Genomic DNA, 13769 nt, shown 5'->3' on the forward strand with positions numbered 1-13769 from the left:
TGAGAGGGGGGAGGGTTAGAGGGAGAAGCAGGCTCCTCGCCGAGCAGGGAGCCCGATGCGGGACTCGATCCCAGGACTCCAGGATCATGACCCGAGCCGAAGGCAGTCGCTTAACCAACTGAGCCACCCAGGCGCCCCTATGAACATCTTTATAGACAAAGGTTTATAGTTATTCAAAGTATTAGTCAATTTCAGTTGTTAGTTTTAATTTTCAAATTGTCTCAAATTTGGCCAGTGAGAGCCCTTGCAAGCTTTCCCTGCTGTGTCTTTTTTTGACAGGACTCCATTAGTCTGAGTGTTTTCTTCCTGGCATAAAATGTCCCCAGCTCACTTTGCATTTGCTCTGCCCTGGGCCTGGAGTCAATTATTTTCTTCAAGGAGCCCTGGTTTCTTTGAGTGACACTAGTTGTACTCATTGTTTCTGGGGTATCATTGCTTTTAGGCTCTTTGAGGGCAAGAAGTTTAGATTAAAATTCTTTTTAAAAAGAAATCATTGGTTCATATTAATATTTCCAATTCAGATTTAACATTCCAGAGCTTTTTCTTGACTTTTATTTTATATTTGTATCTGTTTTGCACATTGCAAATTCCAGATTTTAATAGCACTTACATGTTATTTGCTTTATCCTTCAATATATAAAATATCAGTATATAAAAAATTAGTTTTAGGGCTAATAGTTAGGTGGGTCAGTCAGTTAAGCGTCTGCCTTTGGCTCAGGTCATGATCTCGGGGTCCTGGGGTGGAGCCCTGTGTTGGACTCCCCACTCAGTGGGAGTCTGCTTCTCCCTCTCCCTCTGCCCCCCTACCCCCCCCCGACTTGTGCACGCTTTCTCTCAAATAAATAATAAAATAAATCTTTAAAAAAATTAGTTTAAAAAATAAGCCTATGTAAACCTGCTAATGGAAGTTTAAGATTTAAGATTTCCTTACAGTTCCTTTTCCCTTGAATATATCTCACTAAGGATGTATAGTCAGAATACAGTTTTCAGAAGTTAGGTAGAATAATTCTTTTTCTGTGTTTATGTTATCAATCATATACACAGATATACTCATTTTTTTTTTCCTGTTTGTGTTCAGTTTTAGGGTTTGCCTTTTTTTCCTTTTGGATTTAATCGTATTTTTTGAATCTGTAAAATATTTACCTGGTTCAAAAGTCAAAACTACACAAAAAGGTATACTTAGATAAATCTCAGTTTGTTTTGTGAGTAAAGCGATAGACGTTTATTAAGTGAAGATACAGAAAAAGCTCTCGGGGTGCCTGGGTGGCTCAGTTGTTAAGCATCTGCCTTCGGCTCAGGTCATGGTCCCAGGGTCCTGGGGTCGAGCCCCGCATCGGGCTTCCTGCTCCGCGGGAAGCCTGCTTCTCCCTGTCCCTCTCCCCCTGCTTGTGTTCCCTCTCTCGCTGTGTCTCTCTCTTGTCAAATAAATAAATAAAATCTTAAAAAAAAAAAAAAAAAGAAAGAGAAAGCTCTCAAGAGTGAGAGGGGCCCCAACAGGTTGCCCTCTTCTTTCATTTTTAATGATAGATAGTCCTGTGTTGTATGGATGTGTAAAAATTCATTCAACCAGTCTTCTATTAATAGACGTTTAGGTTGTGTTTAATCTTTTGATTAATCTCATCCAAGTATGTTTTTGATTTCTGGAGTTGTTATCATCAGGATAGTTTTCCCAAAGTGAGATTTCTGGGTTAAAGGGTAAATGAAAATGTAATTTTCTTAGATGTGACCGAATTCTCTCCTGTAGCGGTTGTATTATTTGATGCTACTGCTAGTATTGTATCAGGGTATGTGTCATAGAATTCTGGGCAATACATCAATGAGCTAAATTCTTTCTTGTCTCTTGTTACCCCATAGTAATTCTAAATGGTATTTTCTTTTTTTTTTTTTAAAGATTTTATTTATTTATTTGAGACAGAATGAGAGAGAGAGAGAGAGCACATGAGATGGGGGAGGGTCAGAGGGAGAAGCAGACTCCCTGCTGAGCAGGGAGCCCGATGCGGGACTCGATCCAGGGACTCCAGGATCATGACCTGAGCCGAAGGCAGTCGCTTAACCAACTGAGCCACCCAGGCGCCCCTCTAAATGGTATTTTCTGTACAGTGATTTTAAAATGTGACTTAGGGACCACTTGTAATTTGTAAGGTTTTTTGTTTTTTTTTTTAAGATATATTTATTTGAGGGACGCCTGGGTGGCTCAGTCGATTAAGCGTCTGCCTTTGGCTCAGGTCATGATCCCAGGGTTCTGGGTTTGAGTCCTGCGTCAGGCTCCTTGCTCGGCAGAGAGCCTGCTTCTCCCTCCACCTGCCGTGCTCCCCCTGCTTGTGCGCATGCTCTCTCTCTGACAAATAAATAAATAAAATCTTAAAAAAAAAAAGATTTATTTATTTGAGAGAGAGCACATGCTTGCATGTGGAGGAGCAGAGGGAGAGAAACTCAAGCAGACTCCCCAGTGAACTCGGAGCCCCACATGGGGCTCAATACCAGGACTCTGAGATCGTGACCTGAGCTGGCTGCTTAACTGACTAAGCCACCTAGCTGCCCCTTTTGGGGTAGTTTTTGTCAAAGATGAACATTACTACAAATGTCTATACTTTTGTTTCTGGCTCATTTGAGTATATACATGCCACATTTGATTTTTAAAACTACAGTATTGTCCTTTCAAAAACAGTTTTCCTGTCAGATTTGTTGAGATATCATTTTAGTGGCAAGAGATAGGAAGCTATGGAATAGGGCATTTTAAGGATCTTTTGATTTTTTGAAATAATCTGCCAGTCATATTATTTCGAGAATCACTATTCTTGTGGTCTGAAAGAATTTTAGATACTGCTAACTACTTGTTCTTGGTTTTCTTTTTATATCCTGCCCAGGCTCCTGTTTATATTCGGGAATGTGCCAGATTGCACTATTTGGGCTCCAGAACTCAAGCATCAAAGGTAAGAATAGGAAACTGCTCTTAGCCCAAATAAGGAGACAGTTAATTAAGATTAGTGGAGTTTTAAAACAAAGTGTGAAATCGGAGTAAAGCCATGGAAAATAAAATGTTGCTGCTGTTATAGTTCAAAGTTTTCTAGTCAGTTTGAGATAAGGAAAAAGACTGAGAGGAAAGTTATATGTTGAAATAAAAGTGCCCCCACATAGAATCTTCTTGTTTCCTTTCAGAGGTGTTACACTGGTGGATGGTATCCCCTACATATGAGTGATGGCATAGACTGCATGTTTAAAGGTTTTCATAAAGCCCCTGTGCATTCTTATAGCATATGATATAAACAGGCTGTAAATAGCAAATGTATTAAATATTTTACAGCAATAAATCATGGTTTTCGATAATACATTCTTGTTTCAGGTTCAGTGGTAACACTCTGTCAAACGTCTCAAAGACTTCGAGACCACATGAGCTTAGAAAGCAAATGTGTGATGCTTATTAATAAGATTATGTATAATTATTAAGCTTTAAAACTGAGAAGTTTAAAAAAACTCCACAAGTACTCTTTTTTTTTTTTTTAAAGATTTTATTTATTTATTTGACAGAGAGAGATCTAGCGAGAGCAGGAACACAAGCAGGGGGAGTGGGAGAGGGAGAAGCAGGCTTCCAGTGGAGCAGGGAGCCTGATGCGGGGCTCGATCCCAGAACCCTGGGATCAGGGCCTGAGCCGAAGGCAGACGCTTAACAACTGAGCCACCCAGGCGCCCCTACACAAGTACTTTTTGATGATCTCTATTTAGTCTGTCTTGGTTAGGAACTTACGCTGTCATCTTATGCTGTTGTTTCTGCTTCTCTTTGTTTCTACCTCTCATTCAGTAAATATTTGGTGTGACCAGGAAAACAGTATTTGATTTCAACTAGTTTAACTGGAGTGTAGCTTTTCTTAGAGAGGTGTTTCTGTTCCTCAACCACTGCTGTGTAGTTGTCCCATCATATTGTTGTGTGTAGCAAAGAGCACCAACCAAGAGCCTGTGCACTTGGTCTCCAGGATGGGTCTGTCACTTTAGTATCTAAATGACTTTAAACTTAGAGCTTAACTTTAATTTTTTCTTCTATCAAATGGGAATGATGATACTTTCCCTGCTTACCTCGTAGGAAAGCAGTGAGAGTTATGTGCAATTAAAAGGCTTTGAAAATTGACCTCATATAAATATAATTTTTGGTAGCAATATTCTAAATGAATTTAGGTTCTCTAGGGAGGTCTTGGGAGTGGGCTATTAATATAGTCTATAATTACAGGTTTCTCTTCATGTGATAATTATATTTAGATTTTTCTTATTCCTAAGTATAAGAGTATACCACGCTCCCCACTTCTTCCTCCTTTTTTGTTTCAGGGGTTGTGGGAACCTGAAAACAAAGCTGGCAGGATATATTAATTCGCGTTTCTTTAAAATTTTCTCTAGGATGATCTTGATCTGATAGCTTCATGTCCTACTAAGTCCTTCCAACGGGCAAGATCTCAGAAACGGAACTGGGTAGATTCCTGCTCTCACCAGGAGGAGACCCAGCAGCGTACAGAAGAGGCACTGAGAGAGTTGTTCCAACATGTTCACAATATGCCAGAGTCAGCGAAGAAGAAACAACTTATTAGACAGGTACCTGAAGGCACGGAAACAGTGATGGGGCTTTAGGACTGTGATCAAGGTTGTGGAATCACTAGGGAATATTGCTAAGAATCTCATATAATTTTTGGCTCTTATTGGCCCAAGCTTGGCTTGGCTTAGGAAAGCAGACTTGTCAGTGGAACCTCAACGTCAGTCTCTGTACTACTGCCCCATTACAGAAAAGGGTGGAGGCTCTTCTATTTCTAGAGTTAAACAGAAGGATCCAAGTATGGTTAGAGTTTCTCTAATTTTGGTCATGTACCAGGCATGCTGAGAAGAGAACCAGCAGTTGCAATATATTGCTCCAAAGTTTAAATCCTTCAGATTTTCTTGGCAAATAATTTAATCTTTCTGAATTTCAATTTCCTTGTTTTTTATTTATTTTTTATTTATTTTTTAAGGTTTTATTTATTTGACAGAGAGAAAGACAGCCAGAGAGGGAACACAAGCAGGGGGAGTGGGAGAGGGAGAAGCAGGCTTCCCGCAGAGCAGGGAGCCTGATGCGGGGCTCGATCCCAAGACCCTGGGATCATGACCTGAGCCGAAGGCAGACACTTAACGACTGAGCCACCCAGGCGCCCTGCAATTTCCTTATTTTTTAAATGGTAGTTGAAATGTCCATGTTTCATGACTATATAAAGATTAGAAAGAATCTATGTAAAGTGGCTGGCATAGCAGAGCAAAAGTGGTAGCTCTTACTAATGAGTTGTTTACAGTTAGAAAACACTGTAAATTCAGGGACCTAGTTTGATATTAGAAAGTAGGAATTCTGGTAGCTAAGTTTGTTTATTTTGGAGTTAACGGGAGCAAAATTAGGTCTCTCATTTGCCATTTTGAGACTCAAAATGTAGTTTGAGTAAATCCCAATGATTTCGTTAGTTTCTTTCTTGGGAAATTTATTTTGTCTCTATCCCTCTTGAATTTTAGCTGAACAGGCAAAGTCAGCTTCTTGACTTCTTACTCAACTGGGACCTTCATGAGGGAAGTCTGTGTTTTTATTTATTTTTTATGCCTAATCTGAAGCATAGGGCCAGACATAACCATGTGCTCAGAAAATGTTGAACTGAGCTGTTCTTAACAATTGATAGAGTCCTTCAAGAGAAGTTTTCTGTTACACTCTTTGAAGTTACTTTGATATCTAGCAAATTGTGTTATGACTGGAATTTTCAAGGGTGTTGGCTGAGTATTATCACAGATTCAAAGCGATGCAGTGATTTATTCTCGATGGAAACTAAGACGGCAGTTCAGGTGGGCAAAGTGTCATGAATTCTGTCATCAAGAAAGCAGAAGCTTGGGGCGCCTGGGTGGCTCATTCGTTAAGCGTCTGCCTTCGGCTCAGGTCATGATCCCACGGTCCTGGGATCGAGCCCCGCATCGGGCTTGCTGCTCAGCGGGAAGCCTGCTTCTCCCTCTCCCACTCCCCCTGCTTGTGTTCCCTCTCTCGCTGTCTCTCTCTGTCAAATAAATAAATAAAATCTTTAAGAAAAAAAGAAAAAAAAAGAAAGCAGAAGCTTAAAGATAATACAAAGGAAAAACTGACATCATTTTTGCTCTTTCTAGAAAAATAGGAACTCATAGAGAAGGTTAAGAAGAAAACAAATCATTCATCCCACCAGAGTTAACATTTTGGATCTTTCTTTCAATCTTTTTCCTGTCGATAAATTTCTACATAGTTTGGATCATACCACATACTTTCTTTGATCTCTCTCTTTTCTTTTTTTTTTTTTTTTATAGATTTTTATTTATTTATTTGACAGAGAGATAGAGAGCACAAGTAGGCAGAGCGGCAGGCAGAGGGAGAGGGAGAAGCAGGCTCCCCACTGAGCAGGGAGCCGGACGTGGGGCTCGATCCCAGGACCCCAGGATCATGAACCGAGCCGAAGGCAGCCGCTTAACCGACTGAGCCAACCAGGCGCCCCAGTCTCTCTCTTTTCATTAAACATTACAGCATAAGCATTTTCTTGTGCATGCTTGTGAACTCCTTGCCTACATTTAAAATATTGCCACTTTGGGGACGCCTGGGTGGCTCAGTCGGTTAAGCAGCTGCCTTCGGCCCGGGTCATGATCCCAGGATCCTGGGATCGAGTCCCACATCGGGCTCCTTGCTCAGCAGGGAGCCTGCTTCTCCCTCTCTCTCCCTCTGCTTGTGCTCTCTCTGTCAAATAAATAAAATCTTTAAAAAAAAATAAAAATAAAAAAAATAAAATATTGCCACTTTGTTTTGACAAAACTATAATTTTACTAGTTCCTGATTTTCCTCTGTTATTATAAAAATAGTAAATATTCACTGTAGAAGCAGTGCAACCTGCAGAAGAGTGTAAAGAAGAAAATCACCTGTAATCATCCTGAGATAACCACTGATAAAAGTTTTGGAGTATTTTCTTCTATGATTATTTTCTTTCCATGAACATGTATTTGACTTTTTTTTCCTTTTGTTTGAGATCATAATATATATTCAGTTTTTAAAATTCCTATCCTTGTCATTTAACATTATATCATGATCATTTTCCATGTTGTTAAAAGGCTGTGAACATTTTACAGCTGCATAATATTTCATTACATATAACTTAATGTATATACAGTTTGTCCACTATTGGACACATTTGGGAATTAGATTATTTTTTAGCTTATAAATTTTTGTTCATAGGTATTTTCATTGCAGAGTTTTCCCTAGAAGTGGCATGACCAAAGGGTATGCATTTTTTTTTCTGGTAACAGCTCTTGGGTCCCTTTTAATATATAGGTCTCCCTTTCTCTCCTCTCTTCTTGTTTTCCCCCTAAAAAATTGCCAAAGTTTGTTTGAATAAACTTAAATTTGACATAATTTAGATTTAGAGGAAAATTGCAAAGATAGTACAGAGAGTTCTCACGTACCCTCCACTGAGGGTACTCTTCATTCCTAATGTTAACATTGTTAAAACTAAGAAATTAACATTGGTGTATTACTATTAACATGAGAGATTTTATTCAGATTTTAGCAGTTTTTTTGCTAATACCCTTTTTCTGTGCCAGAACCTAATCCAGGTTACTACACTGCATTTAGACCCACACATACACACATTCTCTCTCCCTCTCTCTCTCTGCCCTTTGTTTGTGAAAGAAACCATATAGTTTGTTTTCCACAGTCTAGATTTTGCTGGTTGCACCCTTGTGGTGTTACTGAACATGTTCCTCAGTCCTCTATATTTATGATAAATTTGTAGTTAGATCTAATTCTAGAAGCTTGATCTGAATACCAATTAGTTTTATTTAGTTAGTTTTTGGGTAAGAACTTCATAGGTAGTGTGTATTTTTTAATACAGTAGTTCCTGCCCCTTAGCTATGGGGGATGCATTCCAAGACCCCCCAGTGGATGCTTGCAAACCACAGATAGTACTGAACCATGTATATACTGTGGGTTTTTTAAAATACATATATACTTACAATAAAGTTTAATTTATAAATTAGGCACAGTGAGAGATTAACAATAATAACTAATAAATAGAACAAGTATAGCAGTGTACTATAATAAAAGTTATGTGAATGTGTTGTCTTTCAAAATCCTTACTACACTATACTCATCCTTCCTGTGATGATGTGAGATGGTAAAATACTTATGTGATTAGCTGAAGTGAGCTGAATGACGTAGGCACTGTGACGCAGCATTAGGCTACTACTGACCTTCTGACAATACATCAGAAGGAGGATCATCTGCTTCTGGACTGCAGTTGATTATGGGTAACACCTTGGAAAACAAAACTACGAATAAAGGGGGACTACTGAATGCGTTTTGAAAAGATTCTGGACACACATTGCTAAATAGCTTCCCAGAAAATTATTAATGCTCCCACCAGCTGGATACAAGAGAGCGCCCCCCTTCTTGCACCTGCCAACATTATCAGAAATGATGGTTTGTCACTTGTTCCAATATATCCAGGAGGGATGCTTGCTTTCTGAGCTCTTTAGAAGTGACTAAATTTTCTGATAATTAACTTTGGGAGCTTTTTGGTACCTGTATAGTATGTATGAAAAGTGTCATTTTTTTTAAACCTCCAGAACTGAACCTGAACTGATAAAAATTTGCAAAATTACAATTCACATATTTAAAAACTGTAGTTAGAAAAGGCAGACAAGTAGAAGAATTAAGTACTGTATCATTATTTTTTAACTGGGGAGATGAATGGCTAATCAAAGCATTAAATAAGACGATACGGTGTTTTATGTCTTCCATTTCTCCATGTTAGAGACCATCAAACAGAGCTGATATTGATAAAATTGACCACTTTTTATTTTGATGTATTTCCTCTGATAATAATGCTGGCAAGCAGTCATGATAGGTTTCCATTTAAAGAGCTTTAGTAACTTCTTTATTCTGTATGCAATTTATGTTAAATTAAGGACTGTTTTAGGTTGTGCTAGTCACTCTCTATGTCCAAGATACTTTCTGCAAAAAAAAACTGGATTACCAGCTGGAGATGTTGGGCAAATTACATAATTCTCTGGGTCTCAGTTTCCTTATCTGTAAAATAGGGGTAATACTTCCAACCTTATAGTACATAAGAAAAAGGAAAATGAAGTGCAGTCTCCTTAGAGTAATTTAATAAATTTTGACTTTTTTTTTGGCAACATCATTTCTGCCTTTGAGATTTGCTTGCCAACCTACTAAGCCATATGTGTACAGACTCACTTATTCTTTGGACTTTTCTGGATATTTACATTAGCTTTTGATTGTCATAGAATCCTATCTCTTGACGGGGGAAATAATAGTAAAATGTTTATGTTTTCTCTTAGTTTAATAAGCAATCTGTGACCCAAACGCCAGGGCGAGAATCTTCTCCTCGGGTACAGAAAAGAGCCCGTTCACGTTCCTTCAGTGGCCTTATTAAGGTAGGTATGCTGTGCTGTCGTTTTCAGCATTGACTTAGAGAAAGCTTAACAGTCTGACTTTTCTTATGCGTAAACAGTTTTCTTCTATTCTTTGGGATCCTGTAAAGGGTTCATTTGTAGGAGGATAAGGATAGAATTCGGAAAAACTTTTAGTTTTTACAGCATTTTGCTGTGTTTCGATTTGGAGAAGGGGCTGTACGATCAGAGAGTAAAAGAAAGGTCCTTCCTTCTCTTTGGGACTGAGGACGGAGTCCCCATTCCTGAGCAGTGAGGAGAGTTTGCTTTGTGCTACAAGGTTCACTGCACAGTTTGCAAAAGCTATGGAGAATTGAGGGAGTTGACAGACTCCCAGAAATGGTTAGGAATGGATTTTCTGTTAGGCTAGCGAGTTGACTCAAATTTCTGTAAGCTTAATATTTTAATCAGTTGTATATTCTCTTCCTTTGTATCAAATTACTTAAAAATCTTGTTTTTACAACAAGTACAGTATCTACTTCTGTGCTGTTGCTGCCATCACCATGCTTGCGGGTTCCAGGTACATGTCCTCATGGACGATCTGAACTTGTAGTTAAGGCATATTGCCATCAGGTGGCAGTAGATAATGTGATAACGGGGTTCAAATTTTCAGGCATAAACTAAGGTAAGGTTCTGGTTAACTTGGAGAGAGATTAAGCACAGTTCTGTGTTCTGCTGGTTTTCTTTTTAAAATTGTTTTAACATTATTAAAATCTATAAATCCAGCAAGAGTAATGAGCTCTGATTAAAATGAAAAATAAAAATAAATACCTTGTAATATATGTTTTTTTCTTTAAGCTGCAGTTGTTAGTCATTGCTACATCATCTAAGCCTCATTTTGGTCTTAGCTATTATCATTAATAGAAGTTTAGAATTCACTCTCAATCCTGATCTTTGGGGGGCAGTAGCCTCTGAGACATTAGTCTTGCTTACCCTCAAAATTTCCTTTGTGATCAACAGAATGAAAAGGCAACTCACAGAATGGAACAAAATATTTGTAAAACATATGTCTGAGAGGGAGTTAATGTCCAGAATATATAATGAACTCTTACAAAAACAGGAAAAAAAAATTAAAAAATGGACAAAGGACTTAGACATTTCTCCAAAGAAGAGATACAAATGAAAAGATGCTCAATATCACTTATCTGTAGGAAAATGCAAATCAAAACCGCAGTGAGATAGCAAGGCACAGTAGGATGACTATTATTAAAAAAGCTAGAAAATAACAAGTGTTGGTGGGGATGTGGAGACACTGAAACCCTCGTGCACTGTTGGTGGGAATGTAAAATGGTGCACCTGTCATGGATAATAGGATGGCAGTTCCTCAAAAAATTAAATATTCAGCAATTCCACTTCTGGGTATGTACCCAAAAGAATTGAAAGCAAGGACGTGAATAGATAGTTGCACACCCATGTTTGTAGCAGCATTATTCACAGTAACCAAAAGGTGGAAGCCACTCAAGTATCTATTGACAGATGAATGGATAAACAAAAGGTTGTACATACATGCAGTGGAATATTATTCAGCCTCAGAAAGAAAGGAAATTCCTTTTTTTTTTTTTTTTAAGGATTTTATTTATTCATTTGAGACACAGAGATACAGAGAGAGAGCACACGTAGGGGGAAGAGGCAGAGGGAGAGGGAGAAGCAGGCTCCTGCAGAGCAGGGAGCCCGACGTGGGGCTCGATCCCAGGACCCTGGGATCATGACCTGAGCCGAAGGCAGACGCTTAATGACTGAGCCACCCAGGCGCCCCGAAAGGAAATCCTAACATACGCTACAACATCGATGAGCCTTGAGGACATTATGTTAAATGAAATAAACCAGTCACAAAGAACAAGTACTATATAATTCCACTTATGTGAGATACCTAGAATAGTCAAATTCATAGAGAAAGAAAGTAGAATGGTGGTTGTCAGGGGCTAAGGGTTTGGGGGGAATTGGGAATTATTGTCTAATTTGGGGGGAGATGAAAAAGTTGTGGAGTTGGATGGTGGTGATGGTTGCACAACAATATGAATGGAATGAACTAAGATGGTAAATTTTGTGTTATTTATATTTTACTATAATTAAAAAGTAATTTATTTTGCTAGAACCCTACCCTAGCAGTATAGTCAACTGCTAGGTGTAGTTCGTAAAATGAACATCATTTTTGGTTCATTTTACTTGGAAGTCTGTCATTCCCTTTGACTTCCTGTCATTGAGCTGATTGATAACAAGAAAAGTTATTAGTCAAATAAAGGTTTCTCTATGTGTCAAACAAATATTTCTTTTTTTTTTTAAAGGTTCTTGAACTCTTTTTTTTTTTTTTTTTAAGATTTTATTTATTTATTTGACAGAGAGAGACACAGCGAGAGAGGGAACACAAGCAGGGGGAGTGGGAGAGGGAGAAGCAGGCTCCCCGCTGAGCAGGGAGCCTGATGCAGGGCTTGATCCCAGGACCCTGGGATCACGACCTGAGCCGAAGGCAGACGCTTAACGGCTGAGCCACTCAGGTGCCCCACAAACAAATATTTCTTTAACTGAAGCTAGATGGGTGTAGTTTTCTCTTCCTAGTGAAAGAAAGTTCTGCAGTGCCTCTAGATGTATTGCTAAGTGTGGCTTGAAATGTAAATATGGAGTATCCTCTTGGCAGCTGCCCATTTCTTTACTAAGAGAATTTAGGACTTTAGAATTATAAATGAGCTTATAATTCTATCAGAATTTTAGACATTTTAGAACGATAATTTTAAATACAAATGTTAACAAATTTTATGAAACAGAAGGATAAATTATTTTTGTTATAAATGAAGAGACTTGAGCTAATAATAGTGGTTTCTGCTCAATAGTGATGGGGTAATGAAATGTCTTTTTTTTTTTTTAAGGGGATGCTCCACTTTTTAAATTTTATTTTATTTTATTTTTTTTAAGATTTTATTTATTTATTTGAGAGAGAGAGAGTGAGAGAGAGCACATGAGAGGGGTTAGGGTCAGAGGGAGAAGCAGACTCCCCGCTGAGCAGGGAGCCCGATGCGGGATTCGATCCAGGGACTCCAGGATCATGACCTGAGCAGAGCAGAGAGCCTGATGCGGGGCTTGATCCCAGGACCCTGGGATCATGACCTGAGCCAAAGGCAGATGCTTAACGACTGAGCCACCCAGGCGCTCCCTTTTTTTTTTTTTTAAAGATTTTATTTATTTATTTCAGAGAGAGCGTGAGGGTGCAAGTGCGAGCAGGGGGAGGGGCAGAGGGAGAGAGGCTCAATATCACCACCCTGAGATCATGACCTGAGCCGAAACCAAGAGTCAGATGCTTAACCAACTGAGCCACCCAGGTGCCCCTGAAATGTCTTTTTAAAAGTTCATTGGAGGGGCGCCTGGGTAGCTCAGTCAGTTAGGTGGCTGTCTTTGGCTCAGGTCATGATCTCAGGGTCGAGCCCCACATGGGGTTCCTTGCTGAGCAGGGAACTCCCTCCCTCTCCTCCTCGCTTCTCCCCCCTCCCTGCATGTGCTCTCTCTCTCTCGCTATCTCTTTCTCTCAAATAAATAAATAAAATCTAAAAAAAAAAAAAAAGTTCACTGGAAGCTTTATAGCCGGTCCTGTGGCTCCTGGCATCCCCATTTCAGCTTACTCTGAGGTGATAGCTGATTTCTGAAAGGATAGCTGATTTCTGAAAGGGTAGCTGATTTCTGAAAGGAAGATGTAGTGGTCTCATTTTTCCAGCATTTCTGTGTTTTAGCTATTTGATCTATATTCTGCTTTGATCCGTTTCTCGGGCTACGCTTTTTCCTCTAGAATTTCTCTTATGTAAATAATTTATTACATTGGAATATTCCTAATATTGCTGCTAAGATTTATATTGTAGAGTTTAATGTTCTAGTTTTGTTAAGTTCTTTTTTGAGGATTTAAACTTACTCTCTAAGAAGAAAAAAGGGAAGGTTTCCCCAAAGATGGTAGAATTGTCACTGTCAGCTGTTAGAGTAGGTTATGTCAGTTTCTAAGCTGCTCAGAGAGGAAAGACTTTTAGTCCTGCTCTGAATGACAGTATGGTCATGTGACCCCCTTAAGAAGGCCTGAACACTCTTGTGGCTGTATTAGAAACTCTTAAAGACTTTCTCCAAGTTTTCTTTTTTTTTTTTTTTTAAAGATTTTATTTATTTATTTGACAGAGAGAGACACAGCGAGAGAGGGAACACAAGCAGGGGGAGTGGGAGAGGGAGAAGCAGGCTCCCCGCAGAGCAGGGAGCCCGATGTGGGACTCGATCCCAGGACCCTGGGATCATGACCTGAGCCGAAGGCAGTCGCTCAACCGACTGAGCCA

At 39.2% G+C, this 13769-nt stretch overlaps 1 protein-coding gene across 1 annotated transcript in view; it reads left to right on the top strand.

Annotated features, from left to right (window-relative positions):
- The window catches only part of ARHGAP19 (Rho GTPase activating protein 19), a 28559-nt gene that overhangs the window by 5835 nt on the left and 8955 nt on the right, over positions 1-13769 (top strand). Inside the window, exons 3-5 of the mRNA XM_081823075.1 lie at positions 2769-2933; positions 4387-4578; positions 9358-9453. Of these exons, the coding sequence (XP_081679201.1) occupies positions 2769-2933; positions 4387-4578; positions 9358-9453 (453 nt within the window). The remainder of the gene's footprint in view (positions 1-2768; positions 2934-4386; positions 4579-9357; positions 9454-13769) is intronic.

Source organism: Leptonychotes weddellii, chromosome 6 (genome assembly GCF_054177405.1).
Source record: "Leptonychotes weddellii isolate Sample4059 chromosome 6, ASM5417740v2, whole genome shotgun sequence".
Lineage (NCBI taxonomy): Eukaryota > Metazoa > Chordata > Mammalia > Carnivora > Phocidae > Leptonychotes > Leptonychotes weddellii.